This window comes from Sparus aurata, chromosome 10, assembly GCF_900880675.1.
Source record: "Sparus aurata chromosome 10, fSpaAur1.1, whole genome shotgun sequence".
Classification (NCBI taxonomy): domain Eukaryota; kingdom Metazoa; phylum Chordata; class Actinopteri; order Spariformes; family Sparidae; genus Sparus; species Sparus aurata.
In genome coordinates this window covers 18003549-18029481 of record NC_044196.1, presented here as the reverse complement: position 1 = coordinate 18029481, position 25933 = coordinate 18003549, and the positions used below count along the sequence as shown (strand labels likewise).

Sequence of the window (25933 nt, the reverse complement as noted above, 5' to 3'; positions counted from 1 at the left end):
AGAGAAGTCAGTTGTATTTAGCAGATTTCTTTTATTTTCATGCCACTAGGCTGTAGATATTTTCAGGGACGCTTCCTCTGATAAACGTCACCTTTTCTGTTGGTTGCTTTCAGCTGATTCAAAGCAGATGATCTAATTTTGCTCAGCCGTGCACATCCAGCGCCTTGCTCTCCCCCGGCTCATCTTTTATCTGCTCGCTCGGATCTAGCCCGTTCTCCCCTTTGTCTTGTCGTGCCTCTGTCACAAAGACACACACACACCCACATTCCACGAATGCTCGCGTGCACACTTGAGAAAAACGCATGCTCTTTTTATCCACAGAGCCACCATGAATCACCAGCTTCCAGGCACACTGACCGAGTTTCCTTTTCTCTGGCAGCCATGGCGAGACTCTTTTTGCTCCTTTTATACTGTCCTCCAATTAAGACCCTTTAAGCCTACAAAATGGGTCTAGGCAGAACCATCGCCTTGTGACATTTTTAACAAAGCCTAACCCCCATTACCCATCTGAAATGTCACCTCGCGTTGGCTGCTAATTGTCGGAGCTGTCACTTTTTACGTCGGTACAAAGGTGGCATGTGGGATACCCGGCGTATCCGCCAACCATTCTGTCTTGTCATGTATTTACATTCCTCCGGTTTCCTTTTCTTTTTCAGTGGAAAGCGGACCTTCACTTTGCAGGCTGAGCCCACTGACAGGAATGTGCTGGAAGCTTTTCTCACTGGGTCAGTATGAGCATTTCGGAGCCAGAGCAATGGACAGTGTTATGGAAATCTGCCCCTCTATTCTCTCATTGTTCTGAAGGTTTAAGGGTGCACAGCCTCCCCCCCCCCTGAGAGGGGAGCGTGAGACTGGTATGTGCAATTTCTAGAGGGTACTCTGCACTTTTGGAGCAAGGGTGTTGTAGGTAGGTATGGAAGTAAAACAAATACTAAAAGCCGTCTCTCTGGGCTCCATTGTGTCGAACAGCTTAATGTCACTAAATATGTTAACTTCAGCTGCTGTAATGGTCTCGCAGCATGAAAATTATAGCAATGCCTGTTTTTCTTCTCCTTAACTACATTTTAAAGAATATGACTGAGGTTATGTTCATTTGACAGAGTGCTGCCTTTGCTTTAATGACCCGTGCCATTCACATTAGGCATGGCCTGAGGGTCCCTCTGGTCTCACGGGCAACACCATGAGCTTCCCTAGCTGCCATGGCAACTGTGAGATGCGTAAGTAGACCCCTCACAGCTTCCACTTCAAACCTTGTCTCAAATTACACTCAGTTTCTATCAGTTACCTTCCTTTTTTTTTTTGCTCTCTTTAAAAGATTAAAGAATCTGCTTCCTGTTGCAACATATAAAAGCTTAATGCATCATCATTTTTAATCGATACAGTATATGTACATCCATGTTTCAATCATAATGCAGGAAATGCCATCTTTACATCTATACAGTGTTCCAGTTGTTGTCCGTATAAAAGAAAGGGTTAATAATCACAATAATAATAGTAATCGGTGTGGTAATACAGCAGTCTTCTAAAGGAATGGCAGAAAGGGAACTGAAAGCTAATAGACCCCAATAAAAACCAGGTGGTCACTGCAGTCTCACTGAGGTCGGTCAGACCGGTTGTACCAACAGCATCTAGTCTATGTTGCAGCCTCTCTCTGACTTAAGCCCCGTCTCGTTGGGAATCGCTAAATCACCACACCATGCGTGACCTTATTACTGTACATGAGAATCTTTTCCCACGCCGTACCTGCTCCTCTCTCTTCAGCTGCCCCCATGAGTATTTACTCACTGCTCTGCGTCACATCCTTAATGGCCTCTTTTGCCAAATTCCTCACTGTGGTCAAAGCCCCCCTCATTCCCCTGCAATACCCCCGGTTTCCAGAGTTCCCTCAGTAAGAATTCACTCCCCTGCCCCCTCGAAGTCCATCAATCTCATTCATCAATGTATCTATCAATCCCAGCTTCAATTCTTCTATCATGGCCGACTGGTTGACCTGCCTGCCTCCCCACAGTGTGGCTGCATATCAGTCCCCTGCTGTGCTTTGTGCGGGTCGGTTTCCTGGCAACAGACAACAGCCATGACAGGGCTCCAGGGCAGAGAGAGCCTCTTGCTTCGCAGCAGCCTAGCTCAGGCCAGAGTGGCTGATATTCTCAGCCACAGCTGGCGTGTGCTATAAGCTCACAGGACTGTTTGAGGCTCTCTCTGACGACTTGAGAGTTCAAGCAGACAGGCGGGACGAGGAGGGCTGTGTCTGAACCCATCAGTGTGGGGCCGTGACACCAAGGCTAAGATGGCGTGCACTTAAGCTCCTGAAAGTGGCGGCTGTTATATGGGATTGTCATGAGGTAATACAGATGAAGACACCTGCACTACTGTAGAATCTCTTTATTAGTGCTGTAAATATCTTTTAAAATATATTCTTATATATTTTAAATCCACAGTTTCTGTTACAAAAGGAGTAAAAATGACCCCCAGATGCTATTTACAGTAAAATATACTTTACAACTTTACAATTACTGACTTGCAGATTCAAAAAAAGACTTTGAATCTCACTTGTAAGAAAAGTCAACCCAGTTGAGGAGTTGCGATTCTGGCAGCTGCAGCGTGTTTTGTTTGAATTGTTTCTTGTCAGTCGTGCCAACGGAGCGGTGGTAGAGAGGTTGCAGTGCAATTCTCACTGGTGCGAGTTAACCGGAAGTCTTTGTGGTTCGATAAAAGCTTAGTTAAGAGACTTAACAGCAGATAGCCCTTTCAGAGTGTGGCTACGCCGTCTTTTTTCCTGTCTGCTTGAACTGCTCATTCTTTAGCATCCATTATCCCCCTCTTGTCATTTTCCCCCATTTCCTTTTGACGTCTGTACAAATATGCAGAGGTACACCTGTGTACGTCAACTTTGGGTAAAAAAAAAAGAAAACACATCTTTGACACCTCTTTGTAACGAAAAATACAAAAAACAGAAACATTTTACAATCAAACACCCCTTCAGGCTTCAATATAATACTGCCAGTAATTGGTACAGTATAAGGGATATAACATTGATGCAGCATTTCATGTATTTCATAAAATCAATGTTGATAGTATGTCATTATTTTGTGGTTTTTTTCCCCATTTCTTTGTTTATTGCTTGATTAGATGGCACGTGGGCAGGATTTTTTGCCAAATGATACCAAATACAGGATTGTGTTAAACAAAACATAGCCATATAAGGAATAAAAATGCAGCAGTTACTGTCACCTTTGGCAAATTTTCACTTCCAAACGTAGCCGTGGGTCGTAGTACCAATTATACATCATGATATCATGTCTTGTATATATACTTATGATACATACAGTCAATAATACAGGAGAAAGAGAAACTTTATCCATATTCTTCATAGGAAATGTAAAAAATCAAAACTATCTGTACTGTAATAGCAAAACAAGACACAGTTGTGCTACAAGTGCTTATGTGTTCTTGGCACCTGTGGCCTCAGTCCAAAGTGAGTCCTTCTGTATTCGCCACAGCGGAGCAAAATCCTCACCAGAGGTAGAGAGAGAGAGAGGGAGTCCATGCTGTGGAGTCTGTCACGCCAGACCTCCTCCCACTGCCCCACCACACACGCACACCCCCCCATTTAACTGCCAATTTGGCACATTCCTCCCTCACCCCTCGCCCTCCTCGTTAGGTGGAACATCCCAGGCGACAGCCATCTTCTGAGACAAAAATGAAACTCCATCGGGATTGGATAAAACCAGCAAAGATGACAGGTTGCAGTAAATAATACATTAACAATAAGGTAGAGATACGGCTATTTACAATCACACAAAATGTCTAACATCTAATGTAGTGGTTTAGTCACTTAATGAAAGAACCAATAGCTGCTTTTCACCCCCCACCCCCTCCCACTTTCCTTCTCATTCATAAAATAAAAAAGCAACCAGAAAGTTTTAAAACATAAAAAACTAAAAACTTTCTAAGACTAAATTGTTGGCAGTTTACATTCATGCCTGTGAGTGTTCGTCTCCAACGCTGCTGAGCATGGACACACACCGTCAGAGTAACACAACTCACCCACAGGGTCTGTACATTTGTGCAGTTTTGACCTCCACCCTTCTGCACCAGTAGATAAACTGATCATCAGACAAATATTGATATTCTTAACTGTCCGGTTGTTTTAATGGCCATTTTACGGTTTGAAAAACTGTTGGGAGCTGAAGGTTAGGCTTCAATAGCCTCAGTTTGGCCCTGTGTTTCTGCCGTCATAGAGAAAGCATCAGATGATCATTTTTGGGTTCTAAAGCACTCTAAACTATTAGAGCCATCTCCGTCAAGAGAGGCCTGTATGCAGCATACCTTCTCAAACCTCAACCAATAGGACAGCACACTTGCACTCAAACAAATCACAGAAAACCAAATAAAAAAGTGTGAGATTGTTTTTTGGATTGTACATCAGCAGAACATTTCAGAGGAATGGTTTGTAACTAAATTTACACTCTGGTAGAAGTTGCATACAGTTTAATTACTACATTCTAACATCAAGTATGCGCTACCAGTTTTAAATGGGAGGTGAGACTTCACAGGGCATAGCATTCACATGAAGTAGAAAACAGACATTGCTCAGACTAGAAATAAATGCATTATAGTCAGTGCACTTCATCTTTACAATTCAAAATCACCCTTTAACTACCTGAAGCCATGCAGTCCACAAGATATTTGAACTCCAGCGTTTGATTCCTGTGCATAAGGTCTTGGCAAAGGCGTATCGGATGATATTACCTTTTGTTTAGAATACGTACCGGCGTGGATAATAACTTCTCCCAAAAATACATAAAGGAGTGGTTTTTTTTAAATTTCATCAGGCAAAAAACTGAGATTGGCAGCAGCAGAAATGGCTCAGAATTGACAGACTTCACATTCTTCCACAAGATCCAGACCACAGGTTATTTTTACAATCCACGTCAGCAAAGCCCACCTCTCACTCTCGACCGTCGAACCTCAACAAGTCTTATAAAGAACGGGTTGAGTCGCACGGTCATGACCTGAACGTACTGGCTATTTGACACTGCTGTGGGGTTTTTGTGAGGAAGCCTAGAGCCTCAGCACCACTGACCCTCCATTTCACGATTGCGATTGCAGATTTTCGGAACATTTTCGTGTCGCGTTCACACTGCTTTTTGGCTACACTTTTCACAAATGTTCTGCTGAAGTATCGTACGAAGGTCAGTGATAGCTGTTGCTCCAGAAACATGACAAAACCCAGCCTGGGTCCTCTTTTGACTCTCCTGCAACAACCAAGTTCAAAGCAGATGCATCAAAAGTGGTGTAAGGCACCCTCCACATGTTGGCCCAATGAAAACATCTGTTGCGTTTTTTTATGCTTTCAGTGTGTTTGTGCCTTTCTTTTCATAGAGAAATCTTACATGTGCGTCCTTTAATTATTTTTTTTTTTAGTCAGATGCAAAAGAAATTAGCATGGACTGTATATTTTTAGGCATTTAGCTGACACAGGTGGAGGTTCAATGTGGGGTTTGAGGACCCTTTTCACAGGAATCAGCCATTACTTGTGTCTTAACGTTTGACCTTCACTACAAGCCTGTGTTTCCTCTATCTGCATATGCTAAACCTGGCAAAGGCCTTGGTGGATGAAAGATATTTCACCTGGTGCTCACAAGATTTCGCACAATGTAGTGCATGAGAATACATGTTTTCTCCTTCCTCATCAGCCGAATGCCCAAAAGATGATCTAAGTACTGCAAAGTGTTTGGGAACCTTGCCACAAGCTGGTGTACTGTGATCAAGGAAGGAAACTAACTTTCTCATCCTGCAGCCAGTGACAGAAAAATCTGAACAAACGGGATGTAACGTTTTAGCAAGAGTTGGCTACCTCCTTAAGATTTCTGAGCACTGGCTTGTGGCTGGTCTTGATTTCACACCCTTGTCCGGACTACAGATAATTAAAAAAAGAAAAACATTATAAAAAATTACACTTCTATGGTTCCACTGTATGCCATGTGCTAGGAGTTTCTCCCCTAAATGTTATATTTGCATTCAAAGACACATTTCATGCAAATGGTACAATTTTTCTTTTTTTTTTCCAAACAAAGAAACACACATTTCTTTTATATGTTAATCTATAAAAGAAGCTTATTTTCTTTATATATATATATTTATATATATTATATCATATATAAATCAGTTAATTTTTTTCTACGCTTTTCCAGGGCAGGCACCGTACACACACCGGGTACAGAGGCATGCCACACTTGCATTGCTTTTTGCATTCTACAGTTGGTTGGCTGGCAGGCGTGATGTCATCCAGGCAGTGCTGCAGTTGGTGAGTTTACAAACACACACACACCCCCCCACATTTTTCCCCTCACTCTTTTTTTTGCTTCCGCATCTACACCCAGACAACCACACATCATCCTTATACCCTGGCACCAGCCTATCCAGCTGGTGGCGTCACACTGTCTAGATGACATCAGAGTAGGGGCGGGGTCAAAGGGTTGGCCCAACAAGCTTCAGATGGAATAATAAAAGCAGTGCAGCAAGGTTCTGCGGCGCATGCAGAGATGGGCGGGGGAAATGGGTGTTGCCTGGGACAAAGGTCAAAGGTCAAATGTGGAGGGTGCACAGGGTTCAAATGGAAGATGTGGGGTCGAGCCCAGGGTTGCAGACAGATTCATGAATGGGAGGTAGGGAGAGTCTGGGGGGAGAAAGGGTGGCAAGGCAAGGAGGGTCAGTGCTATTTTCATGACGATTACATTTGTAGTCAATTTTTTTTCTCTCTTTTTTTCATCTTATGTGATTTTTTTTGTTGCTTTTTGCTTTATATGTTGCTTTTTACAAATGGTATAATGACATAACTTAGGCTCAGGGTCGTGGATGGATGAATCTACTGCTGGTTGTATGGTCAGAGGATGGAGATAGAGAGAGGTGTTATGGGAGAAACAATGTTTTTGTTCGCTACATGAGTTTTCAACTGTATACACAATATAAATACATGAGGAGGGGGAATGCTGATATATCGGTTTAAATAATTATTTGCTATTTGTGCTCAGTTATGTACTGTAGGTTTGCAAGTATTGCTAGTAGTCTTACCCAAGTTGTTCCCCAATAACCTGGATTCAGTATGTGGATGGTAGACTGCAGCTACTTTGTAAGTGAGTAGTAGTAATTGTAGTTGTCATAGTTTTTGACTGCAAAATTTGCATATTACAATGTGGTAATATGTGTTTAAAGTTACAAAATTGCTAATTATCAGTCAAATACTAAACATATTCAAAATGTTAGAATTTATCTGTCTTCAATCAGTAAACATTTTATAAGTACATATAGAAAGTAGTAATGTTTAGTTAGATCATACTTGACTCATAGCAAGAAAGGAAATAAAAATAGGTTAATTGTTCCTCATACCGTGTTGAGGCACGGTCTAATGTCAGACCAGAGCCTCATCAGACACACACACACACAGTCACACACGCAGTCACATGAACAATCGCACATACGCACACGCAGACAAGCTCTGACATGCAGCTATATCTTGCATCTTGGGATCTGTCCGCGAGGAACTTCCACCCTCCTGTCACCTCAACCAATCAGAGACCCTCTCCACAGCTTGAGTGAGAAAAAAATGGCGATTAACTGATGACAGATCCGGGCAATAATAGAAAGGGGAAGGAGAGATCCAATCAAATAATCAGTGAGGAGAGGGAAGGAGGAGGGCGTGTAAGAAAGATGCACTGTGTTGATTCAAATCCATCCTGAACACAGGGCACACAGTGCATATTCCGGTAACCATCCTTTCATCCTTCTCTCTCACTGTGGGGGTCAGCAACACACTCTCGCTGTGCTTCAATATGGTGTCTTGAGATACTGGCTTAAGGCCCAACAATTGAGTTCGAGTGTGTCTATATACTCAAAATGCAACATTGCAGAGCTTTTGTAAAAGAGAGTGTGTACCACGAGCTCCCCCCACCACTTTTTTTTTCCTTTTTGTGTATGCTTGCTCTTGAGGAAGCCTCCCAAGCCACCCAGTGCTCTGTCCACCCCCCAATGAAACAGTGGAAACATCTCATTTCACTCTCCTGTTTCTAAACCCGTCTGATGACTTTTTGCTGTGTGGAACTAAGGAGAATGTGGGAGGGAAGGGAAAGGCTTGAGGTAATGGGGGAGGGGTAAAAAGGGGATTGTGGAATAAAAATGAAGGGGCGTATTGATCAGAATCGCATTATCTTAAAACCAAAGGGGCAGAGGAGGTTGCCTAGTTAGGGTGCCAGTTAGTTGTCCTCAATGAAATCCATTGTTTTAATCCCACAGTGGAAAGGGAGGGGTAAAGGTACAAAAAGATAGCTTAATAAAATAGAAGAAAAAAAGAACTCTTATTTAAAATGTAAAAGTATAATACAAAACAACAGCAACAAAAGCATAATAGTACTGAAAACGTAAGTGACTTTAAAGATGAGATAGTAGAAGTGTTAAGTAGTACTCGAAGTTATCTCTAATGACACAAAATAAATAAAAGCTGTCAGAGGAGAGGATGCGGTCGGGGCTCTCAGGTGAAGGAGGGTTGTTGCTCTCTCTCTCTCTCTCTGTCCCTCTCTTTCTCCATCTCTCCCTCTCCATCTCTCTCTCCCTCTCCCTGTCATCTCTCACTCCTCACGGAGCTGCAGGCGGTAGCGGATGTAACGGATCTGGAAGAAGAGCCTCTCCAGCGGCGAGCGGTTCATCCCGGGGAGCCTGTAGTCCTCGCTCTGGCTTGTTCGGCGGAAGCCCAGCGACTCGTACAGCTTGTGGGCTGCCAACTTGACAGCCGTCGTGCCAAGGACGATGGCGGCGTAGTTGTTGCGCACGGCAAACTCCAGAACGCGACGACCCAGCGACTTTGCGATGCCTTTGCCACGGTAGCGAGAGTCCACCGACATGCGCTTCAGCTCGACCGTGTTGTCGTCCTCACGGCCTTGTGCCGCCACGATTCCCACCACGCGTCCGTCGAGCACCGCCACCCAGAAACAGGAGCCTGACAGGAACAAGAGGCAATAAGTTGGATAAAATTAGTAAGAACAGTCTGTCAAAAAGATCAACATTTAAAGGCATAGTTAAAGAAAACTAGATGAGAAGATTGCCAGTTAGCATATCTTAGCATATAGACTGGAAACAAGGGGAAACAGTTAGCCTGGTGAAGTCCAACGGACACAAAATCGGCCTACCTCCACCTATAAAACCCATGGGACATGTTTACCTGAAATGTCTGATATGTTGTAACTGAGCTGTAGGGATGGTCGAGGATGGATTCTGGATAGGACCAGGCTAGAAATGTTTACCCTCTTTGAAGTCCTTGTGCTAGCTAAGCTAACTTGCAGCAGGTGGCTACACACTTACTGTAAATACATGAGAGTGGTATCAATTTTCCCATATAAACGCATACACATCCAAAGCCTGTAAGCATCTGGTTTAGTGTTTACATTACTGTACAGTTTTAGTCTTTTTCAGATTGATGACAAATATTTTTAGTGCCAGGGTAGTTAAGGGTAGAGATCGTCACACTCAGCTGCTCCATTATACTGTGATGCTCGAGGCCATACTTCAAATCCCACAGGTCTTTTTTTTTTTTAGCAAACTAGTCATGATGATTGCCCTTGAAAAAGGAAACTAATAGTTTGGATAGATAAAGGGAATAATTCGAAGGACAACTGTGGTTGAGGAAGAGAAGCTCAGATCAAGATTGAACTGCCTATGTTTCCATTACCAGTGTCTTGCATCATGTCGTAATGGACTTAATGCTCTGCGAGGAGAGAAATAGATGGAGGGATGCATGGAGTAGATGAATGAAGGGGGCAGAGACCAGAAACTGACTGGTGCTTAATGACATTAGCCACTCAGTGAGACGCTGCTGATTAAAAGTACAGGCATGACAGAGCGGCCTCTTGGAGCTCACAGTGTAGTGGAGCAGCGACACTGATCTCAGTTTTGGGGGATTAGAGAAATAAATTCAGCATTTTCCAACTTGACATACGAAAAACAACATTTTTACAGGGAGCTCGTGCTGTGTAGGCACTTGCTAAATCAGACGTTCAGACAGACGCTGGTCACAGATAAAAAGACTAACACACATACAGACAGACGAACAAGGTTAGACCAATACAGATAAAAAATGTCAGCAGACAATGCTCCTCCAACAGAGTAGTGCTAAGCGCTTGAATACCAACCCGATTTGATATCGATCTGCATTTATGCTGCAGTTCCTACGCTGCTTACTTTGACAGTTTGAGTTTTCATGAAATATCCTCCTTTTTTGCCTTTGAGTGATAATAGATAATAATTTGTGGGATAAAACAATTTGAATTGAGCTGCAAAACATTTTTTTAATTACAACTTCTCATATCTTTTGTTGACTGTGTCACAAGCTGCAGTTAAAATATCCGCTTTTATTACAGAGCTAGAAAATAATAATCACTACTTCCCAGAATGTTAAATACCTGACTAACAGTGCGGTGAATAAAGTCAAATAAATTAATATATGGCTCATCATGCTCTGTTTTAAAATGCCCTTGCTTAATTTCCTTTACCAATCATAATCTTTCAAAGAAAATGCCCCTCTGAACCTCCTGTTTTTTATTACGTAACCGTGTTCAAACAGCCTCTCCATCAATGTCAGCATTATTTATGGCATGTGTTGGCAGTGCTTATATGGTTTTGTATTAAAATGCCATCTGTTTGCTATAGATAAAGTAAATCTGACTATTCCATGACTGGCAAAAAATCTGCGTCCGTCTGTCGACAAGCTCTGAATCCTAATTCTCTCTCTCTCTGTGTCCTCACTCTCTATTTACACATCCCTCTCCTTTATTTCTGCTGAATCTCTCGCCTTTACACACAAACAGGCGGTGACATTAACATCATGCTCCTGCTGGAGTCCTCGTGTGTTTGGAGGGATTTGATGCCCCTGCAGGCTTGTGTTAAGCTGATCTGGAGGCTTCTGTTGCTGAATAAAACAACTGTCAAACAGTATGTAGGTTGCAGCGGCAACAGGAAAACTCAAGGACTCCCCGCCCTGATAGGTAGATGGGGGTACGGCATCACTGGGAGATCTGACTCAGTCAGTCTAATCTGACTAATCTCTGAGGGGAGCTTTAATTTTGAATTATATCTAGAGAGATGCACACCTCCTTGAAGTGCTGAGGTATTCTAGGTAACTAAAATCAACACATCCTGCTACCACTGTCAAGAGTTTTTAGATTTACCCTGTCCGGCAAAGTCAAATATTGCTGTCAGACTCAGGAACGGAGAGCCAGGAAATGATGGATGAAAACTTTTTCTTGTTCATGAATGTGTCTTATCTTATCTGTACCCTGCCTGTATCCATGACAACAGCTGTCTCAATCACTTGCTACTGGCTAGCTAGCTCATTATAATAGACAATAAAAGACAGGTGTTCAAGTTAAGCTTCAGTGAGTTAGAGGCATTAATCCTGTCGGAGAAGGAGACAATATATACACATTAATACGTGTTTCAAGAAATTTAAGGCTAACCGGGTAGTATCTGTGTTTGCTGTTCCAACAAGCTAACATCAGTGATAGCTTTTCTGACAGGCTAACATCATTGTTAGTATCTGAAACAGGCTAACAACAGTGTTAACTTCTACATGAGTTTACATCAGTGTTAGCTTCTACCACAGACTTATATCTGTGTTAGCTTCTACCACAGGTTAACATCAGTGATAGCTTCACCTAAAGAATTACAACGGTGTTAGCTTCTCAAACCAGCTAACATCAGTATTAGCTTTTCCAGCAGGCTAATATCAGTGTTAGCTGCTCCAACAGGCTAACATCAGTGTTAGCTTCTCCAACAGGCTAACATCAGTGTTAGCTTCTCAAACAGCCTAACATCAGTGTTCAGTTACAGCAGTGCACCAATTTATGCCATCCTAACTCATCATAGTTAATAGTTACATTCCTATCCCACGATCAAATTAGATTGTTTCCTAAATGCAGTTGGGATGTTTCTGTAATACAAGAAATCCTAAACTGAGAAAAAATGGGATGTCACACTTAGCAGGCTAGAAATGACTGTGCAGTTTATGGACATTACTTTTGTAGAGAATAACAGTTCTTTAACTGTTTAAAAAAGCAATTAAATGTTTTTTCACAAATGTTTTGCTGCTGATTATCCCGAGTGTTGGTGGATGACTGTAAATCTGAGTGGTCCAGGCAATCTCTTAAAGTTGTAAGTGTCTTGCAGCCTTCAATTGTACTGTGGAATTACTGTTTTATTATAGGCAGACGTCAAAAAGCTGCAGTGTCAACTCCCGCCACACTCAGCCGGCATTATTATGCTCGTGCATGTGTGTGTTGATGCGTAGGAGGGGGGAATACGTTTCCATAAAACCCTCCTGACCATCTGTCTGAACTGAGCCTGTGCCAGGAATGAGGACAGCACAGGAAAGCACACAACGCCAACCACCTCTCTGCCTATCACACTGTGTGCATTACTTAACACTGTGTCTCAAAAATATAACTTGAATCACACAAGATTGAAATATTCAATCTCTCCTCATCCCTCCTCCCCCTCTGACTCTGCTTTTCTTGTGAAAGCTGAGCAGCATGTATTGACCTCTAAGCTTCCTGACTTCATGGCTCAAGGAGCTCCACATCTGCCACGTCTGACACCGCTACCATTACACTGCAAGGATTTACTTTAGCTACCATTATTCCTGCTGGGAACTCCACCTCCTGGAGATAGGAAGATGGAGAAAGGCTGAGAGAAAAGGAAAGAACAAAAGACAGAGAGATAAAGTTAGAGGAGGAGGTGTGTAGGAGGCAAAACGTTATGCTCCAAAAGGCAGTTTAAAAGAGATTAAAAGCTCTAGACTCTCGACAAGTCAGCAGATCTGCAGCTGAAATTTCACTGATGCCTGCTAGATGGTCGCATTCAAAATCCCAAAACCATTTGTTGCAAACCATTATAAAAATCAAACTGTAGGACTAAGCATACTTGTGTGAAATGGATGATTTAAGGTTTTAGAATCCGCTTTGGGGATGGTAATTTTGTTCGGTTGGTCAGCTGGTCTGTCTACTACCAGAGTAAGATATCTCAACAATCAATCGATTGATTGCATTCATGGTCCCCAGAGGATGAGGCCTAATGACTTTAGCAATCACCCAACGTTCCCTCTAGCAACACCAGCAGGTGGACATTTGGGGTTTGGAGTTAAATGTCTGAAAAATATTGGATGGATTACTGTAACATTTGGTGCACACACCCTGGATAAATAACTTTTAACTTTCCATTATTGCTTCAAAATGTCATCTTGTCCATTACTTTGGTTTATGACCAAATACTGACAAACCTAATGACATGGCATGACCCATCAGCCTCAGCTGTTTTGTGTTTAGAGGTAATTAGCAAATGTTAGCATGCTAAGCTGAGACGATGACCCTCATAAACATTACACCTGCTACAAATTATCAAGTTATCATTACCATAGACACAGAGCTGCTACCATAAACCACATTCACATGGCGACCATTTTCCTCTACAATCGCTCTCAGGGTATCAAGACATAAACAGGCCCCAAGAAGGCTCAATTTAGAGAGTTATACGGAGTCAAACAGACGGGGTGAGATGAACCAGACTAGAACATTCCTCTCTTGATAAGACTGTTGAGTCCTCTGTCTTAGATTGAGTTTGTTTTGTGGGGAGTTTGGCAGGTTTTCATGATAAAAATTGACGGATAAAGTCGTTATTGTGTCTGTCTGCTGTTGTTGGGGGAAGCAGGAGAGTCACTCAGTGGTTAATAGTAAAGAGAATATTGAGATAAAAGGATGAAAATGAGGCATAAGATTTATGGATGATTGATAATCTCTCTCCTTTGTATCTCTCTTCTAGCTCTCATGTATGTTCCCTCTTTCCCACTAAATACGACACATAACAAAATAACACAGGTGAAGCTGCTTAGTCACCACAAGAGGGATTGGAAAGAGGGAATAAATACAATTATGTAAACAAACAGACAGCTCTTCCTGTTGTGTTTTTGAGCAAAGCATTAAGATCGCTGTTGCTCCAGTGCAGCAGCTAAATGCTTAAGAGTAGAGCCTAAAAAGCTACGAATACAGCGCCCGTGTTTGAGAGTGTGTAACTGACGCTAGGAAGCCATATGAATGAGCCTACTCACTCAGAGGAGGGAAAAAAAGGAGTTGGAGACAGAGAGAAGAAGTCATTCATCGGTCTTCTCTGACAGAAAGAGTGAGCAGAGGAGAAGGGAGGCGAGGCATCTGTGGTAACAGTAATAGTGATGAGCCTGAAAGGATCCATTATTGCTGCGAGGGCATGCAAACACAACGGGGGGAGGGAGGACAGAAAATCTACCATTATTACAGAGGGGGGAGGGGGACCTGAAGAACACAGATGATCTCAAGACGAGAAATACATCGCGGCCGAGAGTGAAGGCGGGAAAGGCAGGAGGTAGAAATCGTTTGCAATGATTCTGACACGAGCCAAAATCTGATTACTGCGTTCTCAATGTGACGGATCTAATTTCTCTAACTACTTTACACGGATGTTAATATGCCTCTGTGCATGTGTGTGGGAGTGTTAAATACTGGTTGATGTTGCGATATGACGCCTGTCTATATATAATGGAAAAGAAATCGCACACATACACGGGAATAGTTTTTTATGGTGTCTAACAAGATTATTCTCTTTTTTCTTCAGATGAAAAATAGAGGGATAATTTGGTTGATAAGCGTTAAGTCTAGACGCCGCCTCACTGTGCCGTAGTTCGCTATGCTGTGAGCCAGACGCCATCCTCAGTGGGTGTAAGCCCTGACAAAAGCTCATAAGTGGCTTGACTCTATTCTCTGTGTATTGTTTCCATTCGCTTTGTGTTCCACTGATTTAACTGTGAATTGATTGCTATTTTTATGTTATTTTTATATCGCTCCGCAGCACGTCATTTTTGCAGTGTACATTAAGCACTAAGTGATTAATGTTTCAGGACTGTTGCGTCACTGCGTGATTAGGCTGATCTGACCTGGCGATAAAACAGCAAGAAGCAATGGATACCATTTGAGCCAAGAAGCTAATACAAGAAAACACAACACAAATTCTGTTTATTTTAAAGGGGATCCGACAATGCTTTTTTCGTTTTTTCCTTTCCTGTAGTGTGTTGCAGATTCTTGTGCCTGTAAAATGCCTTGATAGTTAAAAAGGTCAAAGTCCCTACCAACAGAAGCTCCTCTCTCCCACAGAAAACACTGCCCCTGAAACGCCTTGTCAGTAGTCCCACCTTGAATTCCGTGACTTTGTGACATCACACTACGTCACTGTGTGACATATCTGCATTATGTACAGTGATTAGTTTGGCACGTAAGAATGGATATAGCACAGCTGCTCTGTTGTTGTTAGCGATGCTGGGTCAGGCATGTGTGAGCTGACCAATCAAAGCAGGGGGTCCTTAAAGAGACAGGAGCTAAAACAGAGTGTTTCAGACAGAGGGGGAACACAGTGTGGCAGTAATCTTTAATGTTTAACTTTCCCTTTTAAAAGACAATGTGTAAGCTGCTTCTGAATGTAACTTGTTTCGGTGTTGTCTGGTCTTATACAAAGCTCGCAACCTTCCTAATGCCTTTCCATACATACTGACACACCCTCCTCCTCAGGTCAGAGTGCATGCTGGGAGTATGGATTAGCCTGTCATATAAAATCCATGCGTCAGCCGTTTCTTCCTCCGTCACGGACAAATGAGGGTGAGAGGAGGGGACCGCTGTCCACGAGACACACTCTCCAGATGTTTACACAAACACACAACAGCGCAATTACATTGAATGAATAATTCATGTGTATTGATGTACAGTAGAAGAAGCCTTTAAGCCAAACCCAATATGCAAAGGATGCACTGACCTGTGTGTTGTAACACAGACTCACACTCACCCTGTTACACTTCCATTAGTTCTGACAAACTCATTATCTGGCCCAATCTGTTACTGTCGGTTTTACTGCCCTCCTGCCCATCAATGCACATCATTTGTTTATATGCAAACATGCAGGTAAGTGCCCATATTTAACACAACGTGCTACACTTCACTGTGCGCATGCCATTGTTCGCATGGCTGCTGCTGCTACAGCCTGAGCCACTCTCCCCCCTTCATCTCCGGGGTCAAAGGCCGTCAGGCTAGGCTTCACACTAACATACAAAATGTGACTGCAACCTATTACAATTACAATCTCGACCTCCCTATGTTGTTCTTGGGTAAATCAAGCTGGCTTGAGTAAAGCCAGAGAAATCACGTTTCATCTAAAGAAGAAAAAAGTAGTCACAAGTAAAAAAAAATGTTAAAAAAGAAGTTAAAAAAATATTTGTCTCTAGCCATTAACCAACACACATAGAAGGGACTTTTACAAAAATATGCTCGGAAGTTACATTTTGGGCAAAAATTGAGAATCGTAAAGTAGATTTCTTTACACAAGTCATGTTTTGTTCATGTAGTCGAGTGTGTTTTATTCGGCTCCGCTTGCCACCATGTGCGCAGCCTGATCAGCCAAATCTCATGAGACTTTTGCGCAACCGGTCAACGCCAAATTAAACAGACTCTCCTGCAACTGGTCACAATTTCCTTACACTAATTTTGGTTTCTTCTGAACGGTTCGATCAGTTCAGTATGACTCAGCGGTAGTTTTAGTCTAACCAAAACAGATTTTTTGTTCTGTTTGGTTTGGAGGAATCGTGTCTGAAAATTCAAAACATGGATTAATAGATGTGTATACAGTGTTGTTCACATTTTCAACGAGATAGACTGAATAAGTAATCAGTGTCAGCTATAGTTACTTTGCTGGAAAAATCTTTTCAATTGATTTAATTTCTTGAATTCTTTCATCAGTCGTTAACACACCATTGGTGGACGTATTGATTGAGGGAGGACAGAGAGAGATGGATGGAAAGAGGAGAGGTTTCAGTCTACAAAGAGATTTATGCTAGCAGATGTTGTATTCTAATTGCAGCTATTTGAATTTGTCAAACTCTTATCGAGCTGTTGAATTTGAATGATGGACTTTTAGAAATTAAGAGTTATTTAATTCTGACAGTTTAATTAATACAAATCCAAACTCAGCTTTTGAACTTAAATTAATAAGGGCCGATTTGCATACATATCTTCTATCAGCTTCAGTACAGCCATATACTGTACATGTATACTCCTAACTTACATTGCTCCTTTAATTTGGTTTACATTCTTACACGCATACAATTACACGCTATCACCCCAGTAGTCAGTGGCCAGTGTTTTCTATTCATATTTTGATTGTCTCTCAAAAATAAAACTCTCCCTGTCTTCTCTCCCCCTCTCTGCATTTTAAGAAGTGTTTCTCTAGTTGATAAATTGATTGTCTGAGCTGCTCTCCCCCCTTTCATGTCAAGGGGTCAAAGGTCATCAGGCTGGGCTTCACACCAACATGCAAAATGCCACTCTAACCTATTACAGTCTACACCTCCATATATTGTTCCTGGGTGAACCGAGCAGGCTCGACTCAAGACAGAGAAATCTCGAAGAGTCATTACTGAAGCTGCTGTTGACGCGCCATCCGCTCTCTCAGATGAGTGTCTCTGTTCAGTATTGATTTAAGCAGAATGTAAAACAAAAGACACACATGTGCATGTAGCATACAGTTAGTAATGGACTCAAGTGTCTCTGTATGTACAGGCTGGGGGCAGCAGAGTCAGCCAGGGGTGGAAGGGATAACATGTCTAATACTGTGACAGACTGAATATTTAATCAATATTAGGAATTATGAGTGGTGGCATGGCAGAGAGTTAGTAAGGGGCCAGGCTAACTGCTAATGCTAAGCTAAGCTAACCGGCTAATGGCTGTAGCTTCATATTTGGTATACAGATTCGAGGTGGTATCAGACTGTAAAAGAAAAGGAATAATTTTCTCCAAACAAAACTCTTGTGTTGTCTTTCTACAAGGGATGCAACTTATTTTCCAATGTTGATTGTTTAATTATATTGTTTAGTCTGAAATGTCAGAAAATAGTGAAATATGCTTTTCAGTGCCTTGCATGCCCCCCCCCCAACAAATGCAAAGATGTTTGAATAACAATGATATAAAAAAAATTACAAAAGCAGCAAATACTCATATTTCAAAGGCTAGAAACTGAAAATATTTGTATTTATATTTTACATACTTTATTATATTTTTTTCCTTGAGAAGTTTCTTAATATATGTAAGATGTTTTTTAATTAACACATGATCAACAGACTGTGAAGAAGTAACAGTTTTGATATGAGAACGTCGGTGCTTGGTGCTCCGAGCTCCACTTCCGGACCACCAGATGCATGGCCAACTGAGCTAACTAGTTAACGACAGCTACAGTTAGCAGTTACTCTGGTGAAAAGGCCCCCGTGTGTGCTTTAAGTATGAATTTGAGAGATGCTCAGGTCTTACATATTGCCCCTGTAAATGATTCATTCACTATCAAAAACAGTTGATGATTAATTCCCAGAGTCTTAGTGACTAATTCATTTGACATTTCTGTGAATGTTGTTTGCGAATGTGTGCGTTAACCTGAATGTCTTCTCTGCATGTCTGTTAATTTCAACTACAGTGTGAAAAAAAACAAACCTCTCCTGCTAGATTATCGCATGAATAGTAACAATTTTCTGCACGTTCTGGTTTTTTTTGTGTGTTTTTTTTTCAGTTTTTGACAGACACTGAAGGCTGTTTCCTTTAGCCAAGAGGAAACATCACTTCCTCTGTGCCAGGATGATGGATAGCCCAGTTGGCCACTGCGGCGCCTCGTCTGCACCGTCGGAGTAGATGAAAAATAGAGAGGAAGAGGAGGAGGAGGAGGAGGAGGAGGAGGAGGAGCGTTACAGGTGGGAGACAGAAAGAAAATGCTGTGGCTTAAAAAACCGCAACAGGAGGGAGGGGTGGCAGAGGAAAAGGATGCCTTATTAATCTGAGGTGTCGGGAGATATACCCAGGAGATCCCTTTGTCTGTGTGCTAACCAGCAAATTGTTTGTTTCTCTTTCTTTCTCACACAAACACAAAATATATCTTAGAGCCGTGGAGCACACCCCGCCCTCGGATGCCCCCATTTTCCTATCCGGCACTCACCTCCTTCCCTCCCTTCACGAGTTTTTGTCTCCCTCTCTCTTTCCCTTTCTGTCTGTCTCCCTCTCTCAGAGCTAAAATAAGCACAGCAGGTACCGCCGGAGGAAGCTGCTATCCTCCTCTCTCTCACACACACACACACACACACACACACATATACACAGAGCCACACCAGGACTGACCGGCAGGTGTTATAAAGTCTCCTGCATTAATGGGACCCCGCAGTGGTCATGACGCCTCATTAAACAGCCAGTATTATTGAGTGGGTATCACATCAAGCCGGGGGAGGATTTGGCTCAGTGTCTGGTGTTGCCCTCATTATATTACATTAACTTTTTTGGACGTTAAGCTGCTTCGGAGTGACCTATAGTGATTGAGCAAGTGCGAGGGGAGAGGGCATGTTGCCCGCCTGCTGCTCGAACGCAAGAGGGGAAAGCTCCTTCGTTCTGCACTCAAATTTAGTTTTCGTTTTAAGAGAAGCTGTTTGAAAGACGCTTTGTTTGGTCGCCCTGTGGGATTAAGCGACGGAGAGGCGTAGTAATGGTAACTCTGGCATTCATTTCCCGTGAGAGGAGTGAAAAAAACGCGTGAGGACTACTTGATGAGAATAGGCGCTGACACGAACCAGGCCTGTGACACGGTGAGAAATGCTGCAAAAAATGTTGTGCAGATGAACACGTCAGTAAGGCAATCTCTTTGGATGGTGTTCAGTGCCTGGAAAGTGTTTTTACTGGAGGTCGACTTAAATATTTTAGCTGCTTACTAAAGGTCTGGAAAGCCTTTGAAAGAATGTTAGCTGAGTTAACCAAAGATGGCCACAATGCTAGCTAGATTACTTCAGCGTGTTCATTATAAAGTTGTTCATTGTTCCACTTGTCAATTTAAAAGATATTATTTGACTCAAGAAAGTCCCATTTTGTCATAAATGTGCGGAAACTAAAGCCGACAATGTGATCACATAGCCACAAGTAATCAAGGTCAGCTCAACTGAAGTAGTTTCATTTGCTTGAAAAATCCTAATTTCTTAGTTTCTTTGGTCGTTAACACCCGATTGGTGGGCGTATTGATTGAAGGAAGACAAAGAGAGATGGATGGAAAGAGGAGGGGTTTGAGTAAACAAAGAGATTTATGCTAGCAGATGTTGTATTGTAATTGTAGCTATTTGAATTTGTCAATACAAAGACTGTAAAGACTTCTGACAGTTTAATTTAGGCGCATTCAAACCCAGCTTTTGAAAACTACAATGAAAAAAGGGTCCATTTGTGTTCATATCTCTGCATATGAGCAAACAAGCTTTTATCTTTTTTTTTTCGTGCAGCCATATACATTTACAATCCTGACTATTGTTCTTTTAATTTGCTTTACAACCTCTCTGCCTACGCACACGGACACAAACACACTTTATAAGGTGGCAAATGACAGAAGGTGAAGGCTGGCCATAATTGGCAGCAGGGTGACTTGGCTCCAGTCAGTCAGTCAGTCAGTCAGTCAGTCTTCTTCTATTACCCAGGCAGTCTGTGTTCACTGTCCACTTGTTCAATTAATATTTCACTTTATTGTCAAAAAATGTTTTCCCTCCCCTTTTCCCTGTCTTTGGATCTCTCCCCCTCTCTGCATTTTCAGTGGTGTTTCTCCATTAAGTTGATTAATTGCCGGGTGGCACCATTACAACATTTGTATTATGCGATGCGCCCATTGATCATCCACGACATCGAGACGTCTCGGTTATGAAACACTGATTAAGAATTATGATTAAAGCTCCAGAAGATGAATCCTCACAAGTGTTCATGCATCAAACAAACAAACACACACACACACACACACACACAATCTAACAAACAGCAGACCTTATTTTGCCTCTGTGCCAAAAACTTTTTCATGTGCATGCAGCAAACTGTAACTAACGATCACGTCCATTGTTAATTACTTTCCTGATTAGTTGATTAGTTGTTTGGTTTATAAAGTGCTGCTAAATGATTGTAAAATCAGTGTTTCTCCAAAGCCCGATGAGATGTCCTCAAATGATTTCAAACCATAAAATATTCACAGTTAAGAAGCTGGAAACAGTTAGCTTGTTAGCTCCACTAGCTGTGCAGCTAGCCAGACTGACTATCAGTTGAGTGTTGGCCAACTAGCACAGGAGCTTTGGACTGCTGGTGGAGAAAGGTTTTTCAGGCATGGCCCTAGCTGGTTAGCATGCTAACTTCAATGTCTTTGTCATAGCTTCAGAACTGTTTCTTCTTCACGTTCTGTTGAAAATGTTTTCAACTAAAAGTCTTACATATTGCACCTTTAACTCAATACGATTTTTGACAGATAATCATCAGTAATTTGGATGTAATGACTGGGCGGGTAATGACACGTGTTAGAACAAGCAGAGCAGTCTGCTTAGTTCAGAAAAATGACATCGCCGAGTCATCGAGTGTTTAAAACCAGAAAAAGGCAACACTTGTGCCATATCACAACATAACGATACCCAAAATCTGAGAGAATATGAAGTCAAAGACCTCAACATGTAGGCCCTCATCGCTCAAAACAAGAAACTATTGGAGAGAGTGTGTTTTTAGGGTCTTAAGTACAGCAAGTTTGCATTCTGTACATGATCACACCCTCCTCCGCCAACCTGCACACACTTTGAACATACAGCACGCCCACCACAACAAACGGCGGTAACGTTAGAGGAGCCGTCTCCATCAGCACTGCATGTTGGCGCCCCAGGTGTTCGTCCCCCTCCGGGCCCATTCAGTTTGCACGGATATAATCATTAGCATTGTCCAGGAGCAGTGGTGCCTGACCCCCTCTAAACCATTGGCGGCCCTGCGGCAATAATGGGAATGCTAAATTGCAATTGTGTGTGCAGTGGATTACCAGGCCAGAGGGCACAATGTCAGGGAGAGGGAGAGACAATGGAGGGGCAATTGACCGGCTCAACCAACACCTGCTTTTTATATTGGCCCACGTGGTTTGGGTTAACAGGGGATAAATGTGTCCAGGAAGTGACATGTATGAACGTGCGTCACATGCTTGTGGTTGGGGGGGGGGGGGACAATCACACGCGCCCGCAGCTCCTGAAGAGAATGAATAGTTTGAGATGACACTAGAGGTGGATTGATTTTTTCCAATTAGAAGCTTTAGTGGAGGAAATGAGCCCCGGCCGACACCGAGTGTACTGCAGAAAGTGTATCAGCAGTTTCCTTCCGTGTGATCAATAGCCCTGTGATGCAGCAGCAACCCCCGCCTCCCCTCCTCCCTTCCCTTCCCTTCTCTCCCCCCTCCTTCCCTCCCTCCCTGCCTCCCTCCCTCCTAGCCTGTGACCAAGTGGAGCTCAGAGAGGAAGCAAGTGGGGGAAGGAGTAGAGAGAAAGAGGCGCGGAGGAGGGGTGGGAAAGAAGGGTGGAGAAGGGAAGCAGAGAGAGACGACCTGCATATTTGATGAGTTGCCTCTGGACTGCCTGAAGACTCTGTAGACCGAGACACTTTTAAAGTTTCAAGTACAAGTCGCTCTGCCTTTCATCGAGTTTGTCGTCTATCCCGCCTGCCGTGGCAAAGTTACAGACTCTCAACTCTTAACTCAACCCTTGGTGCTGGAGCATTGTCGACTGATCAACCAGACAGTGTGCGAGTTTATCTCCCTCGTCTTACCTGTGGGTGTCATGTAATAAGCCTCTATGTCAGCCATGTCCGTGTGCAGAGCACAGTCCAGATAACCGTGGATAACTTTCCTGCTGTAGTAGTAGCGCGCGCCCATGAGAATGAGGGGCGCACAGCAGGTCAGCGTGACGGACTTGGTCATGAAAAAGCACATTACTATGGAGAAATGGAAGAAAAATAAACGACACCTGTCAGAAAAGAGAATCACATGTTTGATTTTTGGCGGAAATTTGACCCCGCGCACACACACACACACACACACACACACAGACACAGAAGAAAATGTGACATGACAGGATATGAACACTTTGATAAGGACAGGTTAGAATCTGTGAAGTAAGGCACGTTAGAACAAAAGCTTTGACAGGGTAAAAAAATAAATAAAACTTTAGTCAGAGAGGACATGATAGTGTAGGGATTCATCAAACCCCAGTTCATTCCACACTGGAGTAATTAGTCGGATGTGACGCTGGGGGGGGGGGGCACAAAACAAGCAGTTCTCGGATGCTGCATCGCATGTTGTTGCGTGGCATGCAATTACCGAGGAGTTAGTTCACTCCACTGCGCCTCAGCGTGCTGCGAAGCATCAGCCGACGCGCAGTGATGAGAACTGCCTGACTGAGACACACATTCGGGGAGCTTGAATCAGTTTGGGGAGCTTTTTATACAGGCAGGGCTGTCATGTTTTTTCCGACTTGTATGAGTGTGATCCGATCGACGCCAGATTTGTAACCCGTGCGGGGTTCTGATTCGAGCCTGCGCGTGGTGTTTTCGGCGTGCGTAAAACGCGCACCGGTCACGACAGATGAGGGTTGTTTTTTTGTTTTGTTTTTTTTAAATAAGCGCAACATCAACAAAAGCCGGAACGAGATCGGTGCATGACTGGCGCATTGGCTGCTTGTGCAGAGGCGGAGGGGGTGGGAGGGAGAGAGAGAGAGCGAGAGAGAGAGCGAGAGAGAGAGAGAGAGAGAGAGAGGGGGGGGTGCGCGCGCCGCGGTTGGTGGATGTGTGTGTGTGTGGAGGGGGGAGCTCAGGGGAGTGCTTTTTTCGGGTACGTGCGCGCACCCCCGTGGGCAAATCCTCAAAATTCATTCAGTCATTCATTCCCGGCACCGGCATGTCATCACATCACAGCAGCAGCGGCAGTGGCAGTGGCGGGCCCCGCCGGTCACACACGTGCACCATGCGCCCTGGCCATGCCTTTTGTTGCATGATGTGCAACATGCCGGTGTGTGAGCCGGCGCGGACGCGGTGCCGCGTTCGGGCGACCGGCGTTGCAACAGATTTTCAACGCAGCTGCGCATCGGAGGGGCAGATAGGGTGAATAAAACACGTTAGATTCGTGCGGGATCGAAGACAAGTTCCTCCAATAAATCACGGCAGGGTGCGAATATTTGGAGAAGGGGAAAATAAAAAAGCGCACTAGCCATCAGTGTGAGTAAAGACACGAGTCCTTTATAATTCATTTTAAGGGTGGTGATGAAGTTTTCTGCGTGATTAGAAGAAGGAAAAAAAAGTGGGTCTGAAAGCCTGACGAAAGCCACACGATGCAAGGCACTTACCTGTCAGGAGAGCGTATAAAAACTGGGTCTTGGGCTGCTGCCTGAGCCCCCTGAACGCCGTGTTGGGTATCCTCTCCATGATACCCTCGTAAAAGATGCGCCGCACCTCCTCCTGATCCCCGCGCTCGAACTCGCGGATAAACACCGCGTCTCTCCGCGCGTCCTTGGCCTCGGCGGCGCTCAGAGCCGCGCTGGACGGAGGGGCGCTCCACATGATCGACTCTTTTTTGGTCCCAGGTATAGCATCGTGCTCGTCCGCAACAATTTTAGTCTCGCAAACCATTTTGGGAGACGAAAAATGCATGCAACTGGCCGCGCGGAAAAAACAACTACTAGTTCGGAGAAAAAAAAGAGAGGGAAGGGGGGAAAGAGTGAGAGTGAAAAATGGATGATGCGTGAGATTTATCTTTAAAAAACAGAGAAACGGATGAAGGGGGATAAGACGAAAGGGGGATGTTCTGCTGCAACCCTGAGCGTTTCTGACGACCAAGACTTGCCGGCGTGATTCAAGCAGTATTTATAAACGCGCAGGGCGGGTGGATTCAGGTTCAGGGGTTGGGGTGGTCCTCTCGCTGCACAGATTGGTGGAAACTGCGCCGTTAAATGCTGATGGTCGAGGGAGGAGGAGGAGGAGAGAGAGAGAGAGACTCAGTCGCTCCGTCCGCGTCTGACCAGGCGGTGTGTGTTTTGCCGGCGACAGTAGTGTGTGTGTTCTTTGGATGGATGTGGGCTCACGGAGGGGGGGGGATGATGTGCCAGATTGCGTAGAGAGAGGTTGTTTTTCTGAGCCGTCTCCATGACGCCTTCCAGTGAGGAGGATGCCCCCCTGTTTGTTGAGATATCGCGACTAGAGAAAAAAAACAAAAACGGATGCGATACGAGGCACAAAGGCGCAAGGTAAACGCGGGGGCGATACGTCACACAGGCACACGGGAGGGAGCTTAGAGAAAAAAAAAACACTCTCTTATGCTGTTCTTTCTTCAGAAAACGGGGTTATTACGAGTTATAATCTCTGTTTATGGTTAGATTTGAGTCTGCTAGAATATCTGTGGGACATCTCGGCTGTTGCGCAGATAAATAGACTCCTGTGGCTGCGAGGAGGAGGAGGGGGAGGAGGAGGAGGGGATTGATCCTGATATAAGTCGTACAGATTTATATCCTGACATGAATCGACGTTAAAATGACAGTCTTGGAGCGCCTTCAGCCTCTGCTGTGGTCTCCCCTTGTGTCGGAGTGGGCGCTGCGCAGCCTCCTCCGCCTGTTGACTGACAGCTCTGCTGCACTGCAGTGATTCCTCCAGCGGCTTTCCCCCTTTCGCTTTGTCACCCCTGCTCCTGTCGCACACCAGCCCCCAACATGGGAGATTATACCTCGCCTTACTGCGCATCTGGGAAAAAAAAAAAACCCAAAACCATCCCCATTAAGCTTATCCGTCGCCAACTCGCAGCGCGCAAACCCCCGCGGCCGCTTTTTACGCACGGACTGTGGAGACGATGCTGCTGCTGCCTCTTTGTTGTCCCTCCCCGACACTCCCTGCGATACAGACCCGTGACTGTCGTTACAGAGTCGAGCCCTCACGATCAGAAGTGCTGCCGTGATTTGCGCGTGCTTTAATGTAACGAAGGGGCGGATGTT

At 43.9% G+C, this 25933-nt stretch overlaps 1 protein-coding gene across 2 annotated transcripts; it reads right to left on the bottom strand.

Moving 5' to 3' along the window:
• Positions 1–1345: 1345 nt before the first annotated feature.
• On the bottom strand, positions 1346–25933 carry nat8l (N-acetyltransferase 8-like). 2 transcript variants are annotated; one of them, XM_030430030.1, is made up of 3 exons: positions 24299–25844; positions 22728–22892; positions 1346–8995 (listed from the first exon to the last, which is right to left on the bottom strand). In XM_030430030.1, the coding sequence occupies exons 1-3, from the start codon at positions 24600–24602 to the stop codon at positions 8628–8630; spliced, it is 837 nt and encodes a 278-aa protein (XP_030285890.1). In that variant the 5' UTR covers positions 24603–25844; the 3' UTR covers positions 1346–8627. The 2 variants fall into 2 exon arrangements, with proteins under 2 accessions (XP_030285890.1, XP_030285892.1); XM_030430032.1 differs by lacking the exon at positions 22728–22892 and having other exon boundaries at positions 24299–25933.

Bases quoted from the DNA above. Each gene is read 5' to 3' on its own strand.
- nat8l (XM_030430030.1), bottom strand. From the start codon at position 24,602: ATGCATTTTTCGTCTCCCAAAATGGTTTGCGAGACTAAAATTGTTGCG. The intron at 22,893-24,298 runs GTAAGTGCCTTG...ATTTCTCCATAG, and splicing joins TTTATACGCTCTCCTGACAG to TAATGTGCTTTTTCATGACC. The intron at 8,996-22,727 runs GTAAGACGAGGG...TGTTCCTGTCAG, and splicing joins TTATTACATGACACCCACAG to GCTCCTGTTTCTGGGTGGCG.